The following is a 26865-nucleotide window of genomic DNA, read 5'->3' as shown; positions in this document are numbered from 1 at the left end:
ACTGCCCCTCAACCGATCGGCTGCCATCACTGAGTGGCTTCTTAATGACTAAATACACTCTAGAGAGGCTGTCTTTAATGCTTAAACTTGGGTCAAAAGCCTTGTAGGCATACTAGGCAAAAAAAAAAAAAAAGGAGATTGCATGGGAAACATCTTATATAAAAGTGTCTCTACCCAAACAGTTACAAAGCTAGAGGTAGAGATAGTTGTTTTCATATTACCCAAGAGAACAAGCTTTATCTGGCAGGGCTCCAGACAAAATAATTCGACCGATATGGGTTTTTCACTGGCCGATGCCGATATTTAGAAATCAGGGCAGCCGATGGCCGATATACTGTATGATACACAGAATCTGTGCCAGTATCATGGACCATAACTATGTCAGCATCACTTGGCCACTGAGTGTAGTTTGAGCTCCTCCTCAAAGCATCCTATAAATGCTGTAATATGTCTTGCACACATCCAGTCTGTTTTTCTTCATTAGTAACATGCAATTATATAGGAAGTGTTGAATTTTATCTTTATCTCCTTGCATTCTTTCTTATCATGTAGACAACAGGTTAAGTAAAAATATGAATAAGCAATATAGTGCATAAATTTAGCAAAATGCTCTTCTTTTGTAGTTATTTTTTAGCTGACTGATGAGCTTATGGACTCTGAATGCTTATTTCGTACTATAGTAGAATGATGGGTTCACGTGCCGCTTGAACTGAAGCGATAAAGCAAACGCTTATGCCACAATAAAAAGCACCCAAACTGTATTTATTGTTTGAATTTCGTTACAAATTGGGCCGAATTTTAAAGCTGATACTTTGTTTATTAAAAGGTAACAGAGCACAAAGCTTATTGCGATTATTGGATGGCAAGTGCACTACAAATAATATGATGTTCAAGCATTTACTGAACACAGCATATAGACTAAAGATTTTGAGTTTATTATGTCAGCATAATAAAAAATTTGATCGCAAAACAATCAGGAAAAAAGGCATTACATGCACATTTTTAAGTAATAACATGTAGTCGCAGTGGCAATCTAAGCAAAAACTTTACCCGCAAAATGAATATTTTTGGTCAGAAATGCGACAATTTTATGGAGCCCTGTCTCCTTACAACAGCATAACGCAAAAAAAATATTGCAAACTGACAGTGCATCAGAAAATGCAAAAGCACAAAGACTACAGGAGGAGATCTTATTTCCATATTACCCAAGAGAACAACCTTTTTTTACCTGTTATAGTATCATAATGTACCATCAATATACTGAGAACTGAGAAACTGAGATACAAATGTATCATAAAAAACCCTCTTGCTAAAAAAAAACATAAAAAAAAACATTTTCATTACAACTGAATAATCCACAAGCAAAATATTGCAAACTAAGGAAGTATGCTGAAAAACTATTAGGTTAAAGCATAACCTGTGAGCGAAATATCGCAATCTAAGAAAGTGCATTGAAAAAGCATCATTTGAAAACTGCTGATAACAGTAAGTCTAGAAAACTGCCGGTGCTTGGCCCTATTTCCATACTAACAAAGAACAACTTATAATTTGTTAGAGTAGCAAAAATTGCAACCGAATATTGCAAACTAAGAACCCGTGTTAAACATATACTGTATGAAAACATTGTTGCTAACAAAAAAGCTACAAAACTACAGAAGGTTTGCCGTGTTTCCATATTACCAAAAAGATTTATCTCATTACAGTAGCATATTATTGCAAACTGAGAAGATGCGTTAAAAACACGCTGTACGAAAACACTCTTGCTAACAAAAAAAGCTTTATAACTACAGGCGCACAGGAAGGAGCCAAGCTCTGCTCAGCACTGAGAGCTTCAGTCCCTGCCACAGATGGACGGCACTGTGTTTGGCACTCTGCCAGCTAGTGAACAGATTGTCCGTGGCGGCGGCCTGGAGGAACAGTAGCTCCAGTGCAGATGGGTGTCCGAAATAACCCAGAGTCCGTTCTGCTCAAGTGTCCCTGACCTGGCACACGCGCCTGCTTACAGCTGCTTCCTCCAGAGCTTCCCCGAACAATTCTACACATGCACACACAATACATAAACACACGCTTCACATAAAGGCCAATGTTAACAAACACGTTTCAAGTGGCCGTTTGAAAAGAACAAACTGAAAACCCAGATCAAATCCGCAACATTCAGGGAGAAAAAAAAAGTATGAAATAGACACGTTGAAAAAGAGAATAAAGACATTCTTTGGTACATATACTGTTCCTAAAAAAGGCACAAATTTAGAAATGCAACCATCCATAACTCCTAGAAGATTTACGATATCAACTTAACCATAGAATTTCATCATTCAAACTCAAGTCTGAAAAGCCACTACAGTTACACTGAGCCAAATACACAGACAACAAGTTTAGAAAGAGAAACAAACAGAAAGAGAAGTCGAGGGTGGGTAGATGGAGAGGGGGAGGTGGAGAGGTGGGCACCAGACGGGTTGGCTGGCAGAGAGGTAGTGGCGATGGTACACAGGAGAGCGGCAGTGCCAACAGAGCTTGTCTCACAACACCATCTGTGAAGAGCAGCACTGAGATCTCCCTGCAGCCTGCACACACAGCACGCCAGCTGCCCTCTGCAACTCTCCTCTCTCATTTTCTTTCTCTCAGTCTGCTTTCTTTACTTTCATGCTCCTGTACAGTGATTTTACTCTTTCTAGAACAGATCTGTGATCTCCCTGAACAGGGCTCAACAATGAGGATGTGAGAGAGAGTTGATGGACCATCAGGCCATTGATGTATTCTTTCCACATCTTACATTTCTTGGTCTTCTGTTTGCACAGTTATGAACTGTGAACTTAAATGTTTGGTTTTCTATGATAAATGAGAAGTTGCCAATTGTGTCTAAGTGACAAAGGTAAAGTTAAAAGGCTAATGACTTTGTGATAGTCTTAGAAGGCTTACTGAAAAGGACTTGTTATGTTTTGATAATACATGATCATTTTCATGCAATACTGTGTGCAAGGATTTAGCTATCATGGAGTTACATTATAGCTGCAGAATTGACAGCTATTATTGCAAATTATAAACATTTTGTTTCAATCAATTTATCAATCAATAAAATACATTTAATATAAAATAAAATAAGTAAAAAATGTGTGCATGACAGCAGAAAAAAACGTATTATTGAGCTCTGTATTATTGGATTCTATAAACAAATCTTTCTAGTTTATCAGCATTCCCTTGCAAGGTAGAGATACCATTCATCTTAGCTGATCAGAAAAAGACATCAGCTGTACATAAAAAAAAAAAAATGCTGGGATCTCACATAAACAATAAATGCATTAATTTAAAAAAGCATATTATTTAAAAAAGGTTTATGCACTTACTTTTCTTACAAGAGCAATCAATAAAGGCAAAAAAGCTCAAATTGCCTTATAAAGTCCACTTCGGTATTTTAAGATGCAAAATTTCCCACCGACACACTCTCATCACATTGGAAGCTTCCCAATCTCACTTGGCATCATGGATGATGGAGACAAACTAGATATCAAAGAGTCCAGGGTATTTTCTCTATTTCTGCCAGCTTTCCTGTAATCTCTTTGCGTCTTTCTGTGCTCTGCGAGGGGCAGAGGGGAGGCACAGGACCCTGAGGCCGGTACACCAGGTCTGAACGAGAGTCGAGCAGCCTGTCCTCCTGCTTTCAGAGCCTGAGAGTGACAGATGGAGACCTGCCTCTCGTTCTGCTTTGCTTCCAGGGATGCCCTGTACTAACAAGGGCACGTGTGGCCGCTGGGGCCTCGTGTTATCCTGCACACGCTTGCTCCCTGAGCACGTAGACTGAGACAATGACAGCTAGAGTGCACGAAAATGCGCGCACATAAACACACACACACGTTCTCCGCCTCCTCCACTGACCCCTCCCAGCTGATGCGCGGCAGCCAAACAAAACACAACACATGTAACAGAGAGACGATAGATATAGAGATAGATAGTGAGATATCTGTCAGATAGATAGATAGATAGAAAGATAGATAGATAGATAGATAGATAGATAGAAATAAATATAAAAATTAACTGTTTGATATAGAGATTTGCTGTGAATCTGTCCTCTCATATGCTTTGAATTAAGAGCACTCTTGCAAAAACAACCTTCTTCTGGACAACTGACCAATTTGAGTTCAGTCACATCTGCTTCTGCTTAACCAGATTCACGTCATACTTCACAACTACATTCATATCAGATTAAAAAATATAGATGTGAGGTGAACAGCATGTTTGCTCATGTCTGTGATATCCAGATTATCAGATTTAGTTATCAACCTCCTGATTCATCTGTTTAAAAATTCATTGTGTGGATGCGTGAATGTTTCTGATCCATCCAGAATAACGGCATGTGGTCGTTCTGCCTGCATCAGTAAGCCTCCCTCCACCATTTTTTGCAAGGAGCGGCAGGAACAACCTCATTAAAACCAAGAAAAATCAATTTAGACAGTCCAAACCGAGGCATGCATCTCCCTACACTGTTTTAAAACTCTATAGAGTCGCTCTCCCCCCCCTCTCCCCCCACCACACCAACAACACATTCTTTTTTATTGCTCTCTTTCTCAGTTTTGCTGTTTCTCTCTCTCCCCTCCTAGACTGCCATCACTGCATGTGATTAACATATGTCTGGGCTTTCAGCCCCTGTCAGCTTGAAGGCATTTCTCCCAGCCGCTTAAACAGCAGATGAGCTCCATGTGGAGGAAACACTCTAGAAAGAGAGAGAGGGAGAGAGGGAGAGAGAGGAAAGGATAAAGACATGAGGGGTGGAGAGACGGATCATTCCTTCTTGCACATTTAGTGGCACATTTCTCTCCTCATCAGCCTCCAACCTGTCTCTCCACATTGGGGGTTGAACAGAGTGTGACTTTGAGATAAACAGCACTGGTGAAGACAGAGATTTCGATGGCAGTGGCAGTACCTGAGATTCACCAGCCCAATCGTTTCACAGAGATGGGTAATACTACAATACTAGGGATAATTGTACCTTAAATGTTCAATCACTGGCAAAAAAAAGAGAATTTTGGAAGAGTTTTTTGGAAGATCCTACTGGTATTGCGTCAAACAAAGTTGATTTGTTTTAATTGCCGATGGTTGCATTCACTTGTAAATTACGAACATTACCAAAACTCCAACAATGCTAGATTTCCTCATTTGCTTTTTCCTGCAGCTCTAAATACTGAAGTAAAATGCAGTGTAGCTATCAAAGTCACAAAAGGCAATGTGTGCTACAAGGTATTCGAGAAAAAAACAAAAAAACAATGCTATACTGACAGAAACGCTTTCAAACACCTTGTCAATGATGCCTGCTGCAGCTCTTTCAGAAAATGTAAACATAATTGAACAATTCTAGGATGATCACTTACCATGAGGTAAAAAACAAACCCTTGCTGCATTTATATCCTGCAATCAGGTGTGTGAGAAAATGTCCTTTCAGCTTCCTTTCGTCAGTGCTTACACATCTTCACATCTCTTCAGCACAAAGCCAAATCCGTCAATTCCCCTTGCCTCTAAACTAGCAAATTTCTCAAAAGCAGATACAGGTGTATGTCCAGGATTTCATTGAAGCAATGTAGCAAACTAAATATTCAGGTTTTTCTGGGGCTCCCTTCCGTCCCCTCCCTCCCCTTAAACCAATGTGACAACCCTTTCAGAGTCGGTGGGAAGAGAATACAATTCCAGGCTGGCTTGATAAAGGCCTGCTTTAGCAGTTGGCTGCATTAACAGACTGATACGAGATGGAACGAGACAATGCAAGATAAGGAAACTGTGTGCTGAAGGGATTCTTTCGTGTTCCAAGGACCAATAGCGGCAGATTTTTTCTTGATGGGCTTAAGAGCTTCATGAAAATCCAGCAAGCATACGGATACCTCTTCTGCAGGGTCTTTTCCTGCGAGGCATAGGTCCCAACTAGAAAAGCGGGACAGAGTTGCACACATGCAGTGTCCCCACATGCTCTGCCCCTTGACCTGTGCTGCACACTGACACCGGGGGAACAGTGTCTTTTGTTGTCTGTTTGTATGGGTGAGTGTACATCAGTTTCATCAAGTGGTATTCCTCAAGGGTCTGTGTTAGCACTGCTTCTCTTCTCTCTCTATATGCTTCCATTAGGTTTGATTCTGCATGATTACAGTGTGCACTTGTATGTACCATTTAAGTCAAATGACTCCACTGCCATGGAAGATTGCTGGCCTGTCTGAATGATGTCAAGGCATGGATGTCTATAATTTTTTTTGAGCCTAAATGAATCAAAAACAGAATTGATTCTTTTTGGTCACTCTGAACTTGACAAGTCAGTTTAAATTGAGCTGGGTCCCCTGAGCCCCTGAAACATCATGTAAAAAATTTGAGGATGATTTGCGATTTCACACTAAAATTTGACAAGCAGATAAATTAAATTGTCAGAAAGAGTTTTTTTTTCAAATTGAGGATGATCTCTAAGATTAAGCCTTTTTTATCACAGAAAGATTTGGAAAAAGTTATTTATGCGTTTATCGTCTTGAGATTAGACTACTGCAATTTGCTATATTATGGTGCTCAAAATAAAATTTTAGACTGCAGATGGTCCAAAATGCGTCTGCAAGAATGCTCACAGGCACTTGTAAATTAGATCATATTACCCTGGTGTTAAAATCATTGCATTGGTTGCCTGTTTCTTTTTGTCTTTTAGTTCACAATATCCCTACAATCTCAGTCACATAAACCACTAACAAAACCCAACAATAACCTGATCTAACTCAGGAACAAAAGCCAACAAGATCCCTACAATCTCAGTCACAGAAACTTCTTGTTGTTCCTCGGTCTAAGATGAAATCTAGAGGGGATCATGCATTTGTGGTCACTGCCCCTAAATTATGGAACAGATTGCCGCTATATATTAGGGACGTACCAACGCTCGGTCAGTTTAAAAGCCATTTGAAAACATTTTTTTTTTATGATAGCGTTCAGTCATAGATAAGTGCGAAGATTGCTAGTACCATATATGCCTCTTTTGATCCTATTTAAGATTATTTTGATTATGGTCAACGTTGTTGTTTTATTCTGTGCTTTAGAAATAAATTTGAACTTTGAACCTGTTGTCCTTTGGCACTGAAAATTTAGTTTTTCTTGTGCATTTTCTGCTTCTCGACCCAACCCAAAGGGCTTGATTTTCCACACAGCTGGAAGCCATTAGAGCTCTCTGATGATCTGCTTGTACGACGGCTTAGCTACAGAGGCTGTAATAAGACAGAAAAAGAGAGGCAGAGGAGGAACTTTGGAAGTAGACACAGTCATTAGATCAGCTAGTATGCTGCAGTCTCACAGAAGAAAACCTAAAGGGCAAGACTGTCCAATAAGAATGTATGAATCACAGCGTAAAACAGAGAGCAGAAACCATGAGAAAATGCTCCTTGCAGGAGCGAAACACTGGAAACAAGCAGCGAACACAGGAATGCTTATGTTTTATCTTATGTAGAATCGATGAAGAGGTAATAATTACAGTCAAGCTTTGGGATGTTGATCGACTCTCATCTAGGTTTTGATTATCATTCTGAATCCAATTCCTAGTCTTTTTTCAGCTTTTTGTTAAAAATGTTATTTCTTTATTTTTTATGAAACTTACCCACATTAAAGTGTTTTAAAAAAGAATGCATGAAGCTAGAATAAAATGTTTTGTTTACAAGCAGATACCCCGTTCTTTCTTTGTATGTTTTGTATGTTCAGATATTCATATATCAAAATATACACAAATTAAAACCTAAATAGGGACATAGTAGTATACTTAAAGTATGATGTAAAGTTCACTTAAATAAAACTTATGAGTACTAGTAGTTTACTGAGACTATACTTCAAAGTTTACAAAGTATTTAATTAGTAAACTATCAGTATACCTATAAGATCACTTTTTACAAACTACAAACATAGAGGTATACTAGTTGTGTACTCAAAGTTTGTTACTGTTATACTTAAAGTATACTTAAAAGTATACATTTATATACTAGAAAGTGGGCCAATTTAGTCCCAATGAGTACTGAAACACTACACTTACAAATATACTACTAAAACACTGATATTTGTATACTTGGTACATAAAGTATACTTAAAAATATACTTGAACTTTACTTAAGTAAAATAAACTTGAAGTATACTACTTTTTGGTAAGGGTTTTGAAAATAAAAAAATTGTTTTGGTGCATCACTACTAGTTTGTATATGTATCTTGTGCAAATTTAGGCACCACAGCTTTCTTAGTCACCTGAGTGTTGTGGGTTTGCATGAAAAAAAGAAGAGAAAAAGCAGAAGCAAGTGTGTGTTTGTGTGTGTGTCCAGTCCCGAGCCATCTGTCCCGTTCTCCTGAGTCCCAGAGCAAGCTGTGGCTGAGGGCCGGGCCAGATCTGTGTTCCGCAGCTATTCATGACTTTCCCACTCCGCCTTTTCAGCATGACTGCGGCACACAGTGCACGCCAATCAAGCTCAATAACGGTCACCAGGTCCAAAGAGACCCCCCTCCTCACCACCCCTGACGGCAGAATGATCGTGCTCTCCAGTCTGTATAATGTTTGCAAGTATCATCTGAATGTGTGGCTCATACTAGAAAGTGACACAGGCAGTTGTGCTGATTCATGAAAAGCATGTCGTCAGTAACAAATCAGCCCCCTCATTTGGACCCAAGCCAGACTCTGCTCTCAGCCCGGCCCAGCCACCGTCTGACAGCTGAGCCTCTCTTACTTGCTGCAGAAAACAGAGCATGTTTCATTAGGCGGTAGAGTTTGACGTTATTCTGAAGTCTGTTTAATCTCAAAACATGGAAAGGGACGTTAAGGTAGAGATGTCTTCAAGGCTTATCCTTTTTGTGTTTGCACACTAGGTGGTGCTAGTAATACACACTTCAGATATTACATCTTCACACATACACGCACACACCAACACATACAGAGTGACAGATTCATTGTGTCTGGTTCTGCATTTAGGTAACAAACAAAAACACCTACGTCTCATTTCTAAATCCTGATCATGAGCCGTTCGGTTTTCAGAGACGAGTCCAGATGCGCACTGACAGATTCACCAGCAAATACTGAAGAGAGAGAGAGAGAAAAAAGATGTTTCTGCTTTAGAACGTTTTTGTCAACTTTTTAGAAAGTGAGGATGCCAGCTGTCCCAGCTTATGTTCAGATTATGTAATGCAAACATATTGTGGAAAGAGGACAGAAACAGCACAATGCAGGCTCTTCTCAGTCCTGTTATTACTTTCAGTATCCTTATGAGTAACTAACACAAAAAGAGAGAGAGCAAAACAAAACAGGAGGAATCTGTCAGTGGGACCGGAGCTGGCTGAGCGAGAGATCGAGCCCAACAGGAACCAGTCATTCCTGGCCCAGCCCTTCTCCACACAATGGCCTTTAGAATAGAAGGAACCACGGGCCCGGCAGAGATAGCCCACTGTCAGGAACCAGGACGGACAGGGCCCGGCCTCCCCGGGCAGGATGTTGCTGCTGCGCGACTGCGCAGCCCCGATATCCCATGTTCACACACTCTTCCCCCACCGGCAAGCCGGGATGTTTTGCTCCTCAGGTAATTAAAGTCGGAAGCCCTGAGGGCGAGCAAGCTCACAGACTGACCTCCACTATCCTGGTCGAGAGGTTGGTCCCGCTATCAGGCTTCCGCAAGCCACGACTGGGGCACCAACAAGCTGCAGTTATCTGCCCCACTCCTGCCCTTCATGATGAACACCCAGCAGGCAAATTAATGGCAGAAAGTTACACAGATTTCTGCAGATATCTAATGCCCGTCATTCATATATGCCCCTTGTATGATCATAAGGAATAGTTCACCCGAAAATAAAATATCTGCCATCATTTTTTTTTATTACTCCATTTTACCACAGAAAATGTGGCACACACCTCCATTCACAGGTGCGAGGATACAGGAAATTAAATTACTTCTTTCTTCTAAACAAAATATCCCTCAAGGAGGAGCTGAGGCATGGACTTCACAAATGTCCACACTCTATCGCACAGATTAGGATAAAACACCTCCAGCATCCTCATGAAATATTCACCAGCCCCAGCGAGGTGAGGACGTACGGAGCTGTGATTCTGTGGCACACTGACCCCGGGTCTCCCAGCCAGACCCCGACCATCCCTCTGGTCAGCACTGCTCTACTTCAGCACACCTCCGACCACAAAGTACCGCCAGAAGCCCGCTGCAGTTGCCATGACAACGGGCACTGCAGATATGTTGTGAGGTGAGCAGCCTGTCAACCTGCAAAGCTGCTTTCGTGTGTGTATTACATGCTAAGTTACCGCCGCTACTAGAAAAAGAAAAAAAAGAGAGAAACAGATACAGAGGAAATAAAAAGAGAAACGCATTGCTGTTAATAAAATATATGGTGACCCGCAGCAGTGGATGAGTTATGCTCAGCCTTGCTTGAATCAAAACATGTCTCATGTCAGAGCCATAAAACTAAAACAGTCCTCTGGCATATGTATGCTATTAACATCACTTGTCCATTGCTCAGAAAGCCTCTTAGCCACTAAATCAAACCCACAGATGGCATGAAGACTGAGATGGGAGAGGAGAGGGGTAGAAAACAGAGGGGGCACTTAATTCAGTGTTTACATTAGTCCATTATCAGAGGAAAGCCAGGGACACAACAGACTCACCAACTGACACAGGAAATGCAAATAAAAAAGGGAAAGTGGTTTTCTCATATGTAATGCACATTTTCTCTTTATGATACTATTACTAATGTAAAAAAATACTATGTAAATGTAATTCATAATTAATTCATAATTCGTAAATGTGTCTTATGTGCTGTGATTAAATTATATTTATTATGATAATAAAGATATTAATATCACTCTAGATGCTATAACACTCAATGCTATAACTACAACTATTAAAGGTAACAGACTTAAGCACTGCCACTGTATGATTGTAAGCTTCAGGATGTGATTAGACAGTGATAAAAAATAAAACATATTTTTAATATATATATATATTTTTTTTATCTTTAATTGTATTTATATTTATTTATAGTTTAAGATGTAATTAATATTGGCAACAGCCAGACACTTTTTGTTTTTTTTTTTATCAATAGGCTTCATCCAAAATGATTTCAGTGATTCTGTGATTTTGACAAAAAAACAAACACTGGCCAACACCTGACCCTAAGTCATCTTTCAGTCTGGAGCCCAGCACAGCCAAAAATCCATAACAGTATGGCAGTAAACACAGACACGTGCAGTGTGAATTGTGGGTAGTGTATGCAATTCCACAACACAACACTATGTGCTATTAAGAGTGCTTTAGGAAAAAACAACAAATACATCCCAAACAATTCTTTTGCACACACTCGGCTGAAACCCAAGAGATCAAGATGCAGAGAGCAGATCAATGGCACTGTCAGGCACTCCAAAGTCAGATTCTGAAATGAATGGCACGAACAAAGACAGACAGACGTCTTTGAACGAGTGAGATCTGCGAGAATGAGGACAGCGGGAGTTAATTGAACTTTCTATAGCCTCCAGCTACACGCTTCTACTACAAATGCAACATTTCTACCACAAATGTTCAGTTCTACTGAAATATGTTGTGTTGGTTGCACCACCACCCTGATAAAAAAGACATGAATCTGCAAAGTTATGTTGCCCTGTACAACATATAACATAACAGCCTGTATTATCCATGAACGAGGCATTCTGATTATAACATTATTCCAGAGCCCATCATAAATAAAGCTAGTGATTATAGGCAAACAGGCATGTTTGCAAGAGTGATTCAAATCCGCAAATTAAAACTAGATACTATACAATGCTTCTGAATGTGCCGCTGTTCAGACCATCTCCTCCTGTTTCATTACTCCTTTTCCTCTTTCACTTCTTCCTGCTTCTATATTTTGTAGCATCTGGCACAGCGAGAACGTCTGTTCAATCGTTCTGCACTCCACTCTCAATCTTCCTTGTCTCTCTTGTCTCTAACAGGGTTGCCTGATCTTCTCCTCCCTCTGGTTTCCTCTGACTAGTTCTGCTCTGTGCTGATATAGTCCTGGCTTGCGTCCCTGCCCATCAATCTCCAGCCTGTGGCACTGGTGAACACGGGAAGGCCCCACCCTGACAAATGTCTGTAAAAACTTTATTCCATCCAGTCTTTCTCTCTTTATCTTTGCCGTTCCTTGTGTCCTGTGAACATCTCCCCAGTTCAGTTGTAGCTTTGTCTTTCTCATTCGTTTTGTGCTGTAAGATCAATGCCTCAGGGAGACGGCAGGCATGAGCTGAGTTATATCCAATAATCACGCTGATCTTGAATTCTAGTCCACTCTCATTCCATTTCACTGTCCGCTCATCATCGACCCTCTGTGTTACCCATAATCCACTCTTTGGCTTAACTCTATTTTCATCTCATCATGCCTGATAGCAAATTCCCAGAGGCCCTCTGGTTGTGTTAGAGGAAAAAAAAAATCACTTTTCTTTTCATGGTTCTGGATAACCCGCCACCCTCCCATACACTCGACCGCCATCGACACCCACCTCCGCCACCCCCCCCTCCCCCCTCCCAGAATGTGGATAAATAATTGAAAACAAGTGCAGGGATTTGCCCAGACTGTAAGCTTCCTTTCATATGTTAATTACTCACAAACAGTTGTTTTGAATAAAGGCATTCTCTTCTCTCTCCTCCTCTTCGGGCTCCAAATCCTGCGTGGAGAAAAACGTGGTGCCAATCGCAGATAAATCCAACTCTCTGTTTATAGCATTAATCCATCTTGTGCACACACACATACAGGCGCCTCCAGCGCTCAGCTGATGCAAGGGGCCTTTTAAGAGAGTCGTGTTTGGCGCGGAGTGACAGGGAGCACCAGACGGGAGCCAAAAGTGAGATCTGAATAAGCATGCTGTGCGCACACGCTCTCTAATCAGCCGCCGACTTTTCCGTTTACGCTGTCATTAAAAGCAATAGCCTGAGGCCGTGCATGACAAATCATCTCTTTGGCAATAAATGTTCAGCGAGGCTGCGTCCAGAAGGACCCCCTTGTCAGTGATGAGTGCTGTCTTCTATGCTTCCAAGCTGTGCGCAATGATGGTGGCGAATCACCTCAGGATCTCTCTGGACACCGTATTAAAAATAGGATGGATCACAATAGTTGATTAGTTGTCTAACAGCTGACTAGTTGAATCGTGAGGTCTATCTTTTTTTCTGTTTGTTATTTTAGCAGTGGCACTTTCATTAGCATGCTGTGTGTAGGTGTTCGATAGTTGGATTGGGTCAGATTACCTGAAAATAGCCTAATTGTATGGGGCTTCTTTAAAGGGATAGTTCACCAAAAAGTGAAACTTCTGTCATCGGTTACTTACACTCATGCCCTTCCAAACCTGTATGATTTTTTTTAAAGAAGAATGTTTCAACTGTTTTGTCCATGAAAGTCAGTTGGGTTCAAAGCAACATTTGGACCACTGTTGTTATTGTTAACTGAAACTAAATATATTAAAATCATTTAAATTAATTGAAATAAAGCGGAATTATTAAATTAAATATTATATTAGATACATAAACTCAGCTTACATATATATAAAATAAATAAATACTGCATGAAAAGCTTCACTCAAAAAAGTGAAATAAGTTTAAGCTGAAGTCCTAAAATTACTGAAACTAAAAAAAAAAAATTTAGAAATAAAAAAATAATAATAAAAAAGGCAAAAGCATATGAAATTACTAAAACTTAAACTAAAAATAAAAGCTTATTCAAAATAACAATAACCCCTATTATAGAAGTATATAAATAATGCTAAAATAACACAACAGGGTCCCATTAAACTTTCCAAAAGAAAAAAGGTCAAACAGGTTTAAAGCATTTGAAACAAGAGCGATTAAATTTTTATTTTTGTGGACTTCCCCTTAAAAACTGATTACTCAACTATTAGTTCAGACAGCTCCCTGACTAGTCAATATAAAATATAAATATAAATATAAAGTTTTGCACGTCGCTAACAAAAAGTACCGCAGGGGTAGCTGTAGGTAGCTATAAAAGTGGGAACTTTCAGACCGTGACCTGGCCAGTGTTAATTCTAGATGCGATCAGGTCTCCGGAGGACGGAAATGTTTGGAATTAAGTGTCTCAGGGTGAATGAAACCATGACAAGCTCCTAATCCCTCTACTGAGAGTGCATGCTGTACCACGCGCAACTGCAACACAATCTAACCATCAAGGTGGCTACAACTGCATATGACTCTGTGCCATATCCAAAGCACAAACCCCCATCATTTGACTGCAGTACTATCTCCCATATGGTGCCTGGAGGAGGCGGGGCTGGAGGGAGACGGTGAGAGAGAAAGAAAGAACAGTTAAAATTCGCAAACATAAAATTGCAGCTGCACCATTATATTTGATCCCAGTGCAGCTGTGAATTATTATGTGGACAATTTAATACTGCCAAAGAGGAAATAGCAGATTAAGATCATATCTTTGCATCGTTGTCAAGGTGTGTGCACGTTCCTGAGCCCAGAGCCTCAGAGCAGGGGATGGGTTTGCTACAGACGCATCTCCTTTTATGTGCCAAACGAGACGGCTGGAAGACGTCTTTCTCGCTTTCTGTGTTGGTAAGGTACACGGAGAGGTGCAGACAGGGCTGTGCTTAGAGGGATGAGCTATTCACGTTGCACTCATGCAGCCCCGAAAGTCCAGCGAGCCAGTAATTTGTCCAGTCACCGGGGGAACATTAAAACCAGACCAAAATAATTCTTTACAGTTATGGAAAAAGTGAAGAGAAGAAGAAAAACAGGCACATGCACACATCTTTCCCCTAAAACGTTATTACATTTTGTGAATGGTATGGAGTAATGGCAAGCATATGTGGCGCAGCACTTGGCGCAGTAGTCAAGGCTAGGCTAATCGTGCTAGCAGGACTGGGAACCCTTGACATATAACGGATACTTGTTACTGAAGTATAGCTTACAAAACCAGATGTCGATAAAGACACATTAAGACAGATGGGAGAACAATTACTGGCACACACAACTGTCCTGAAACAGCTTAAAACATTTCTGCCCTTATAAGGCTAGATGGATTTATACACACTACCATTTATTTATTGCTCCATGAGACCCCTTCCCATTCGAAGAGGGGTCTCAATTTTGCCATAGCTGTGCCGCTCGCCTCAACATGCAGCTATTTAAAACATTTATTGCTCCATGAGACCCCTTCCCATTCGGAGAGGGGTCTCAATTTTGCCATAGCTGTGCCACTCGCCGCAACATGCAGCTATTTAAAACATTGGCGCTGAAGTTTTGAAAGGAATAAATCAGAGACAGACCACAGCGCAATTAAATACCACATAATGCCACTCTAATCCATACGTAGCCCTATATATGCCTGGATACATTGTTCAGGAACTTTTCTGCCAGACTGAAAAATGCCAAATATCACCACTTCACTGGGACTCATGCAATTACAACTCTTAAAATCAACATAAAATGACATATGTGATAAACAATTTGAAGTGGGACTTAAACAATGCCTAAATTACTCTTTGCCTACTTGTTAACATTATCCAATAGCCAACACTGCCTTGGTGATGTCAGCAAGAAATTTGCACCAACGAGTCACATTTATACCAGGATATCCAGAAATAAAAAAAAAATCTTTAAACTGTAAAACTAAATGCACAATGTATCAAATATTAATAGTCAATTTCACTGTCCAAATACAATGCATGATATATCAGTACCATATCAGCTAACTGCTGATATTAGACATTTTTTAATTTATCGGTATCAGTCAGTAACACTCAAAGTTAATCTGTAAAACAGTAATAATTTAGTAAGACTGTTAAATGCAATCTTACGCAAATCTTAAAATGAATATTTATTTCTTATACTAATCCTTATAATGTTGTGATGCCTCAATTCACATGATGTTGTGATGCACAGTTTAAAATGATTGATTTTAGTTTTGAGTGCATTTCTTTATATTTGTTTTAGGCATAATGATATTGAATTCTAATATCAGCCATAACAGATAAATAATTGTTTAGCATTTTTCATATTGGAGTATCCTTAATACAAACATCTTCAAATTGTTTTTGAAGGCAGAATCTCAGGTTCTTAGAGGCTGTGCCACATACATAAAGGTTAATGATACCCAAATACTCTGCACAAATTAAAGTGACACAGATCACTGCCCTTGTCTCCCAACCCCCTCAAATAAGACCCTATTGATCCATAATGATCCACTCCACAAATCGCACACACAGGTCACGTAATAACCATGAGGGGTACATCACTTCGCTGTACTTGATCTGCTTTGATGATCTTCTTTCGGAGGGGACTGAAAAATGACAGACGTGTCGGAGTTCTATGGCAGCTAGGTTTTGGGTATAGTTTGAATTTTATCGATTCTGATTCTGCTTATTGATTCTGATTCTTATCAATTCTTAGCTTCTATTCTAATAAGATAAAAAAAAATTGTCAAACATTTAGATATTTTAGATTTAGATTATTTTTACAAAGCGCTCTGTTGCAGGTGAATAACATGAGCAAGCAGCCTACACAACACTTAGGACTTTTACACTTAGGAACTTTTGCCTATGGTTTAAACAAAAAATACTACAGCAAAAACAACTAGACTAATATAAATTTCAAACATTAAATTGTTAAAGACAAATAAACAGTCAGTAATAAAATTGGAACAAACAACTCAATTAGCAATAGCATAAAGAATACAACAAAACAAACTTCAGGTACAGAAATTGAAATCTAATTGTTAAAAACAGCATAGTTTTCCTTTCATATATAAAATATAGATCAATCCTCATTAAAGTTACAAAAGATATTCAGTCAAGACCAGTGAATGGTTTTCTTTTGTTCTTTGATTAACATTAATGAGAGGCAGCGTATGTTTAGGCTGGTGTCTCTTTAACACCAAACGCACGCTGATCTAAAATACTGTTACACATGCGATTTCTTTCTCATCTGTTGATGTTCACTTTATGATGATTTACTGACATATTTTTGTGCATATTGGTCGGTGAGTGTGAAAGAGAAGTCAGTTCCAGCCCAGAACAACCTTTTCTGCAGTGGAAATGCACGGAACAGTTCGAGAACGGACACAGGCTGGGAACCCGAACTGGGACTGGGGTTCTCTGTGTTCTAGGGCTGGTCTGAATACCATTTTTTGAACTTCGAAGCTTCTGTAGTAATCAACACTGAAAATTCTCAGCTTCGGAGGGAGGGGGCTGAACATATTCTTCTCTCTAAACACCGTGTCTACACTGGACGGTGCGCTGTGACAAAATACAATAGAACACTATGCTTTCTACACTGGATGCGGCACGACAAATTCCTGACAGTAAACTGCTGCTGCATTCTATTCAAGACGTACTGACACAAACTTCAAATGATTTTCAACGGTTGCTTTGTCGTGTCCAGTGTAGACAGACTTTAGCTGTTGCGGCGCGGCGTGACACACAACTGTCGCGTCCGGTGTAGACACGGTGTAATAAAGGCAGGAATCTCTGTGTGTCTGTCTGTCTGTTTGCATTTGCAATGTCACATTTTGGTGCAATATGGACACGCGACATGTTCAAAATTAATAAACTTTTAATAAACTACAGAACAGCGTGAGCCAGAAGCTGCGCGCCTCACACAGGCAGGGCTTATATGAGAACAGACACCTTGCACTAGTGATACAAAACACACAGGTCTGTTAAGAGCAATACTTTTAATGTAGACAAATTATTATTAGGCTGGGCTACTGTACGTTTCCTTATGATTGCCGTATTCGCAAGTATTTTCCAAGCAAATTAAGTGCACGTTTTTATCATGTGTAAAATTACTGATTAACATGGTGGATAAAAGCAGCTTGTTTTTTTTTTTTTACTCTAACAGTATATACTATAGGCGTACTACTTAGGCTACAGAAAATAGGTGATTTTTCAAACTTGATGTGCTGTTGTGGTAGGCCAGTTTCAAATCGCATATTTGTCACACTGCCTTTCTTGTCCTCACTCAATTTAAAGTGCCCCCACACAGCTGAGGTCTTCGGCATGTTTGTCTACTCTTCCAGATTAAATGAATCATGATGTTCATGATGTTCACTCATGGGTGATTCATATTCAAGCAAATGAGAACTGTTTCGCTGGGGATGTCAGGGGTTCGAAAAAAAAAAAAAAAAACTGGAAAAAAAAAGAATATTCGAATCTCAAAATGGAAAGTCGAATGCCAACCCACCGAATAATCGAATATTCTGGTCTAGCCCTACCGTGCTCACGCTTCAGATGTGTGCAAGTTCTTTCCCTTCCTGCACTTAAATCATATAAAATCACATTCAAATGTGAATGCAGGAATCATTAAGCGGAATCTAAATGCACGTGTCTTATTTAATACCTGGTTCATGGAAATTTGGAAGTGGTTCTAAAATGAAATTGGTGCTTGATCCTCAACCCTAGTGGCAGTGCCCATCTGTGAGTTCATTCTGTGGTTATATGCGTGCAGTGGAGCTGTGCTGCTAATGGCGGAAGTGACCTGAGTCACCAGGAATGGCTCCTGGCAGGGTGAATTCCTTCCCAGCTGTTTAAAAAAAACATGCTCACATCCATACAGCCATAAACAGGATCTGAGACAAGGTTCATTCTTGTTTCACAGCTTCTATGAAGTCTGCATACAAGAGTCTTATCTGATTAACCTCGTTTGTCAGGAAAAGTCCGCTGGTACTGTCTTAGCTGCCATAATTCAGAGCATTAAGTTTAAAAAAGCGATTGAGTAATAAATGCATTATCGTCTTGGTCTATGGTGTTTCATATATTTTGACTTTTGTGTTAAAACGGCTCCTTTAGTCTTTCCAATAGCAATGATGGTAACATGGGGAGATAATGTCAAGTAATTCAGCGCAATTCTCCATTCATTCCACATACAAAAACAATTTTAATACGCTAGGGGTGCCCCCTCCATTCATGGCTAACAAAAGCTTAGATGCAACAGTCGTTTGACAAAATGACTCTTTTATGCGAAGCCGCATTGAAAACGAAGAGGTTCATCCACCCGGGTGCACGCTCCTCTTTACCTGCACCCCCACGCTCTGTCTTCCTCTTCTTCTACACTTCAGCCTTGTCTTATGAATCACCTCTTATAGAAATAATTGACACAGAGCATTTATCTCGAAAGCACCTGCTGATCGTTCAACTACAACACAATCTTCTAGTGTGCTACACCACAGAACTATTGTCCCACGACAGTGTCTGTGACACTAACTGCCAACAACAGGAAGCCCAAACTATAGCCTCAGTACAGTTTGGACTGATCGGGAGAGACAAGAACACACACACACACACACACACAAATGCTTTTTGAAATAATCTGTATACTCAGTTTATAAAGAAGCTATTGAATTCCAGGTGTTATTTTCTCTAGCGGTGTAAGAATCTATAGATCTTATAATGAATGCACACCATATGGCATTGTGTGCTTTGGAAAATCACTGTGTTACACAATTGCATACTACCTTATTTTTCATTTATTCAGACCATACGAGTGTTGAGTGCAATTCTACCGAGCTATCTTGTTCTCGCCGTCTTTCTGCTCGCTTGCTCTCTGCTTTTCTCGGGAGCTCTAATTGACTGAGCGTGTCAATATGTGTTGTGAACACACAGGGGTCTACTGTCTCTGCCTATTGATCCACAGCTCTTGAAGGAGTCGAGCCTCTAGGCTCAAAACAAATCTTAATTACACTCCTCTTTACTGGGCCACAGAGGCTGCACTCGAGTGGGTGCCCTTTTCATAAATACATATCAGAATCCATAAATCAAAATTAACGGGCGTGAGCGGCCCATAAATCAAACATTAGTGACTTAACAGATACAGCTGACAGATTCCCACTCTGATCCCATAAATTAAAGAAAAAGGATAGTTCTTAATGCATCTGTGCTCTGTGTAAACTGAGAACGCAGTAATAGCAGCAAGTAGGGCTGAGTATCGATTACAGATTTTCCAATTCAATTAGATTTGATTTGATTCAAATTTCGATTTGATTCTGATTCATTCGGGTGCATTTCAGGTATAATGCATTTAGCTCTATAAAAGCCCAGAAGGAGTCAGAATTGCTGAAATGTTTTCTATTCATTATATATATATATATATATATATATATATATATATATATATATATATATATATATATATATATATACACACAGACGATTATATTTCTGTTTTGAGTCCTTTGTTTATCTCAAGTGTTACTGTACAAAATATGAATCTGTTTCTGCACTTATTAATTTTTTATGAATTATTGAAAAAACATTGGTTTTGGACATAAAAGTTTTGGAGGGACAAAATCATTGACCAAATCAGTTTAATTAGCGATTCTTGCAGCAAAAGGAAATAATGTTTGTCTGAAATAATGACAGACAGCTCCTTACTACAACTGGTTTAATTTATCACCTGAAAACACCTAAAGAATTCAGTTACCCAAATGTAATTATTAAAACTTTATATTTGGTGCATTACTATGAATCATATCTTTCAGTTTACATCAAGAAACAATAAGATGATGCACCACTTTTTTTCCCCTTTTTTTTGGTGTACACTTGTATGATTCATTTTTATATTCATTATTACATGGCTATTTAACATATAAAGGATTTTTTTTATTTATTTATTTATTTTTTTGTTATTAGAAGTCCAGCAAAATAACTAGGCTTTAACATGTCAACATGAAATGACCGAATATGAGATTTAGTCATACTGGCCACCCCTAACTATAAGTTACTGTAAAGGAAGCAAAAGGATAAACGTCACTGAAAGGATGTTTCTGACGTCTCTTTGGCGATTTGTCACCAAGAAACACCGTTTTTTTATGAAGGAGCTTTATAGACTTCCTGCAAGAGCTGAGTCCATCCCTCAGCAATTGTTACCTCATAAAAAGAAGTAAACCCTAATGAAGCCATTACACAGTCCATATTCCCCATCAATCATGCCTTTACACTGATATGCCAAAGCGTAATGTTGGTCATGTGCCATTCTCACCTTCTCCTTGGCAAAAGCAGCCCCTGAATCCACAGACAAAACCCAATTACAGATAACAATGTGCTAATCTCTGTTCCCAGGGAGCAGAGAGTCAGTCTGGAAAGAGATAGCGATGCCACGAGGCTGAAACACAGGCCAGATACAGCCTGTATGACAGAGCCTGTGTTTTTTTTCTTCTCTCCTTCACTCCTTCCTGCTAAAGTCACACTCCCTTGGACCCCCCCACCCCCAACACAGACACACAAAGTACACACTCTGACACCTTCACAACCCTGAATCTTTTACCCTTTTACAGCTAATCTTTAAATGTAAATTCTGTGACGGGAAAATAGAGGAGGCGCGAGATAACAGGTTACATCTTCACTCCTGCACCTCTATCGTCTTCTGCATCGCTGAAAAGCACCTATTCAATAAGATTACCTTCTGGCAGAGTGCACGGCGACACACCGCGGCTTTGTATTCATTAAACACACATCCCGGGCTTATCTGAAATATAAAGGGGCTTGTCAGGATGGCACATTGTGTGTGTGTCTAAGGGGAAGGCAATGTGCATTAGGGCGATTACAATATCAGCTTGGTCCAGATGGAGGCAGGAAAATAAACAGAGGGGGAGAGAGAGCGAGCAAGCGAGAGACAGAGACAGAAGACAGAACAGTAGTTTAGCATGCGCGTGACTGCATGTGCGTGAGTGAGTGTGGCTGATGGATGTGAGTGAAAAAGAGGATGTGTTGGAATAAGAGAGGAAGGGAGAGAAAGAGAAGTTAATTGGCAAATGAATCTTTGATTAACAGAGAGAGAGAAACAGTGAAAGAGAGAGAGGAAGACAGATACTGAGCAAGGCTGGGCAGCCTGGACACCTGTCAGCTGGAGCAGTGGTTTGTTTAGTTAATCCTGGTCTGGACCACAATGACGGCTAAAGTTCAGATAGACTCCACTGCACGTAAAAATCCAACTTTACAGAAATTCTTCTGTTGTTTTAGGACATCAAAAAGGAAATATCTAAAGCAATATTCATAAATTTCAAGCTATTACCTGATCAGAAATATCTGATATATATACATATATATATATATATATATATATATATATATATATATATATATATATATATATATATATATATATATATATATAATAAATTGTCTACTATGAATTGGTTTAGTAAAAAATTTATGTAAATTCTTACACATTATATTGTACTCTCCAGCCCCACGATACAATAAAAACCACTCATCCTCTTCTCTCACATTATACTTTCATGCTTTATGAAATCCAATAACCACATGCTAAATTCCCCTCGTTGAAAAATTTGTAGCCATTATGCCCCCTATCGATCCGAAGCATGGATTCTGGGAGATGATGGCCACCTCAATCATTCATGGCTTGCCCTCCTCAGAGACTCCCGTCGAGTCAAATCTACAGCCCTCGCAAATAAGGGCCCTTTCTCCCCTCTGACAAAGCCCAACAACTCACGTTGCTTATTTACAGCCCAAGATTGAGTGTGTCAGCAAGTCCAACAGTAGCCCTCAATGAATATAAAGAGCCTCATAGATGATATAGCTCAATGGAAAGAGATGCAAGTGAAATAACGCTAATGCATTTAGGGAATGTTTCCCTTAAGAGCTGAAACATTAAGAGCGCATATAATGGACTTGGCTGATATTGTGTAACTGAACTCGCTCATTTTTCTTCCCTTTTGTTATTACAATTTTTATTCATCCAGAGAAATTATATGGTCTGTCACCTTTTTGCACACATATGGTGGCTCACTGCAAAATTTACAGTGTGTGTTCCTATATCCTTATGCACAAAAATGTTTTTGATTTAAACATACATGAATTTGTGAAATTGTGAAACATCAAGACATGCTGCGTATTTGTGCAAATGTCTGGTGAGAATGTCTGGCAGTTTATGTATGGGGTTAATGACATCACTAATGAAATGAGTTACTGCAATGATAACACGCTTGGCTTTCGGCCAGAACGTCTGCTGTTCGTCATTTAAAATACACAGTAAGCACTTAACTACAAATGTTTTTACGCTGCTCTGCGTTTAAGGTAAATGAGAAGCACATTTATCAGTAGTGGAACACACAATTCTTGTCTTTCATGAACGCGACAAAAAAAATGTTTAATATTTCACACTGTGTGGTCAATTGTGTGGTGCATGGTGCATATTTATAGATTATCCTAACAGAAAATATGTATTCAATTTACATATAAGTTTAAACCAATATGAGTAAATATCTCCCGGACATACTCAAAAATAATGGATGTGTATTTCCATATCTCTCTCACACACAGCTGTGTGTGTGTTGGTGTGGGCAGCCGAGTCATCTCTTCACTATGCTGTGGCAGTGTCTGGTTTCATGCGTTTGACCCGTGTGAGGCCAGTGGGAGTGGAGGAGAGGGGAACAGGTGTGAGGCAGGCAGGCTGGTGGCTGTGCAGATGGTCTTAGCCAGAGGATGTTGCTGCCTGCTAATGCTGGCTTCAAACACACACACACATATACACACACGCAGTGCTTATCGCTCTCCGAACCCTCACCTCCGGCCACCATACACTATGTTTGCCTTTAATCAAGGTACCCTCATTACTTGCTCTGTCCATTGGTCTCCAGTTCGAATCTCATGTTGACAGGAGACATGTGCAAAGACCTTAATCAGGTGATGACCAATTCACAGTGGAGAGTGTCATAGTTACAGCAGTTATTGCTGGTCATAGCACCCATTCTCTAAATCACACAAATATAAGGGAATATCATATCTGAAAGAGAAGGTCATATGGGTTTTCAATTTTTTTTTAGCAGTTTGTAACGTAGCTATCGTTCAATGTAAACGGTCTGCAAAGTTATTAATCAAAAAAGTGCATGACAAGAGTCGATCCTGAATTGCCTTAGAGTCGTCATATTTTCGAAACAATCTTCTGCTTGTTATCTACAGTATATATGTGACAAAGTAACACATTTGCATAATCCCCGCCTGCCCGTGAAACTTACCACTAAGTCATGATCAAGTTGCGCTTGCTATGGAGTTTCCGGTTGAGCGGCTGCATTGGTATCATCCTCGGGTTCAAATTGATAAGGTAATATCGATGCTGTTTTTGCTGTCTTTGTCTACAAGTAACCCTCCTGGGCAAAAAATTAATTATGGTAATGGGCGTTTATTTTTTGACATGCATTGGATACGGAAAGACCAATCACAACAGACTTGGCCAGCTGATCAGTCAGAGCAGAGTAGGCTTAAGGAAGGGAGGAGTTTACAGGACTTAAGCTCAAAACTGCTTCAAACGAATCTTTTAAAATCATTGAAAAATGATTCTAATATGAAATGTATATTCTGAGAACATTACAATATTTTCTGACCTTAGATGCATTTAAACCTGTTGTAGGGGACTCTAACACAATATTAGGACATTTTAAAATACCATATGACCTGCTCTTTAAAAAACCTGAACTGCATGACTATGAAAGTAAAAGAAGCCCCCTTTGGAAAATAAAATGTAAATCTACTTTATGATGAGAAAGTTCAAGATTACAAAACAACTCTGACTGATTGTTAAATACAAAAATAAAGAAACATACATTTGACCTGAGCAACACAAGTTGTGAGAACAAGCATATTTTGTCAAGGGAACAGCAGTTCTTCAAAATCTCTTTTTTTCTTTTCCCACTTTAAATACACACGGACTGCCACTGAGAGCAAGGGAAATAAAACTCTACCCTCTAATTTTCGACTTTTACCCATCCAGCCTTAAAAAAAAATAAAAATCTAATTTAAACTTTAAAGGCTCAACTATTCTGTCGATAGAGAACTTGAGTGCTGAGAGCAGACTATTCACATCAGGATTGAGAAGATGAGCTTGACAATTGTGACAGCTGTCTCAGTCACAATTGATAAGCACATCTTCTCAATCCATTGTGAAGCCACAGTTGTCAATACAGCTCCTCAATCAACTGTGATATCACAATTGTCACACTCCTCTTGTCAATTAACTGTGACGTCACAACCACTAATGGATCTGTTCAACAAATTTGATATCACATTGTTAATCACACCTGTGGTATCACATTTCTCAGATGCTTCACGATATCACAATTGTCATGGATCTTCTCAAAATATGTATCACTATTGTCAAAAGCATCTTCTCAATTGTGTTGTCACAATTGTCAACTGATTGTTCTTTCACAATTAAACACAGATGTCATATCCTAATTATCAAAGAAACCTGATTTCAAAAAGCATCTTCTAAATCCATCACGGTGTGACAATTTTCTTCCAGTCTCAAGCCAGATGTTTACCTGTGCTTGCAAACAAACATTTGATTTGATCATATGCAAAGACTGGCCAGCAACAATTCAAGCTTATTAGAGAGCGCTCATGTGTTTCTAGACGGCCAGCAGATGACAAACTGATCGTCAGTTAATGTTTGACAGGTTGACTTTATACATTATAATGAATGTTATGATGAATTACTGTAGAAATAAGATACATATATGTTACATTATTCTTATTACATATATAATACAAAGAAAATTACGAATTCTAAACAAATCTAGAAGCTGCATTAAAATTCGTACACAAAGACCTGCAGTGTTGTGTTGGATTTCCTAAGCTATAGAATATAAGATAAAGAATTTACTGAGCACATGAGACAGCAAACATTAACCATATTCACAGAAAAAAAAAAAAAAAAAAAATTATATAGTATTAAAATCTACAACGACAAGTACTGTCATAATCTCTCTTACACAATATCTCCCTTTAGTTACGGGAGAAAAACCCGATAAAATATATTTCAAAGCGATAATAAAATATGTCATAAAATCCAGAGAAGATTAATACGCGTCACATGAAAGAAATGCTTTGCATGAGCGATGTTTTTATTGTTTACAAATAGAGGTAAATGCGGTGATATCCTTATCATTTAGTTAAAATCTATAGCAGCAAATGTAAGTGGCCATTTAATTTACTACAAGTAAATATGATAACTTCAAGTAGGCTATTATTATTTATAGCAGGCGATATTCGCTTTATGTTGCAAATCATACTAAATTAAGCAATATGCGCAAAACGAAACATAAATTTTTTTTTTAAAGTGTTTGTCATTTAACGTATTAAATATAAAATAAAGCATCCTAATAAAATATATTAAAGGTGGCTAAAGTGCACAGACTGGTAAGTGTTCATCTGAGATGACGGGTAATAGAGATAAAGACAGCAACTGAGCGACTTACACTGAAAAGAGGTAGAAATTCCCACCATGCGTAACCGCGTTGTGAGAGAAAAAAATATTTCCTGTCCTGTCGATATATTTAGCGATGTTTCTCAGTCTTAAACGTATACTTCCAAGAAGAAAATGTGTCCGTCAAACTCCAGTGCACAGTGCTAGAAGCGCTCCAGTGTGCTGAAGGGCAGGGAGCCCGAGGCTCGGAGGAGGCTCAACCTGACAAGAGGAGGATGCTGTGCGTTTCTCGAGCTCGACTCGTTGTCCTTCAACTGTCCGAATACATGAACACGAAACACACCAAGACGCTTGATCCTTCTGTGCGTCAGAAATATTTCGAGAACAGCGAAGTCTTGGGGAAAACGGCTTCTTCTGAAGAGCCTCTAACGCCCGCCCGGCTGCTTGGAGAAGCTGTGGTACTTTGCCTCTAGTCGGCGAGCTTCGGCGGGAAACCCAGGTGCGGGGTGGGCGGGGCCTTCTCTAGCGGTGGGCGGAGCCTGACACGACAGGCATCTGGATATAAATACATACAGGTTTATGGGATAAACTCCATATAGAGCGGAATAAATGGGATTTTATGAAAAAAGAACTGGATAATAACGGATATGGTTTGTTGTGGTACTTTCTCTTTCTGTCACACAGCTTGCTT

General features: G+C 39.4%; 1 protein-coding gene across 6 annotated transcripts in view; it reads right to left on the bottom strand.

Annotated features, from left to right (window-relative positions):
• The window catches only part of LOC109112212 (protein CBFA2T1-like), a 56991-nt gene extending 30336 nt beyond the window's left edge, over positions 1–26655 (bottom strand). For 2 of the 6 annotated variants that reach the window (XM_042776906.1, XM_042776910.1), the window contains exon 1: positions 26227–26655. In XM_042776906.1, coding sequence (XP_042632840.1) covers positions 26227–26254 — 28 coding nt within the window. In that variant the 5' untranslated portion in view covers positions 26255–26655. Of the gene's footprint in view, positions 1–3344; positions 3894–8968; positions 9052–26226 lie in introns of those variants that run through there. The other 4 variants (XM_042776905.1, XM_042776907.1, XM_042776908.1 and 1 more) reach the window with 3 other exon arrangements.
• Positions 26656–26865: the final 210 nt, after the last annotated feature.

The sequence above is a fragment of the Cyprinus carpio genome, chromosome A19, assembly GCF_018340385.1.
Source record: "Cyprinus carpio isolate SPL01 chromosome A19, ASM1834038v1, whole genome shotgun sequence".
NCBI classification, from domain to species: domain Eukaryota; kingdom Metazoa; phylum Chordata; class Actinopteri; order Cypriniformes; family Cyprinidae; genus Cyprinus; species Cyprinus carpio.
Note: the sequence above shows the minus strand (reverse complement) of the source record. Positions and strands in the feature narration are given on the sequence as shown.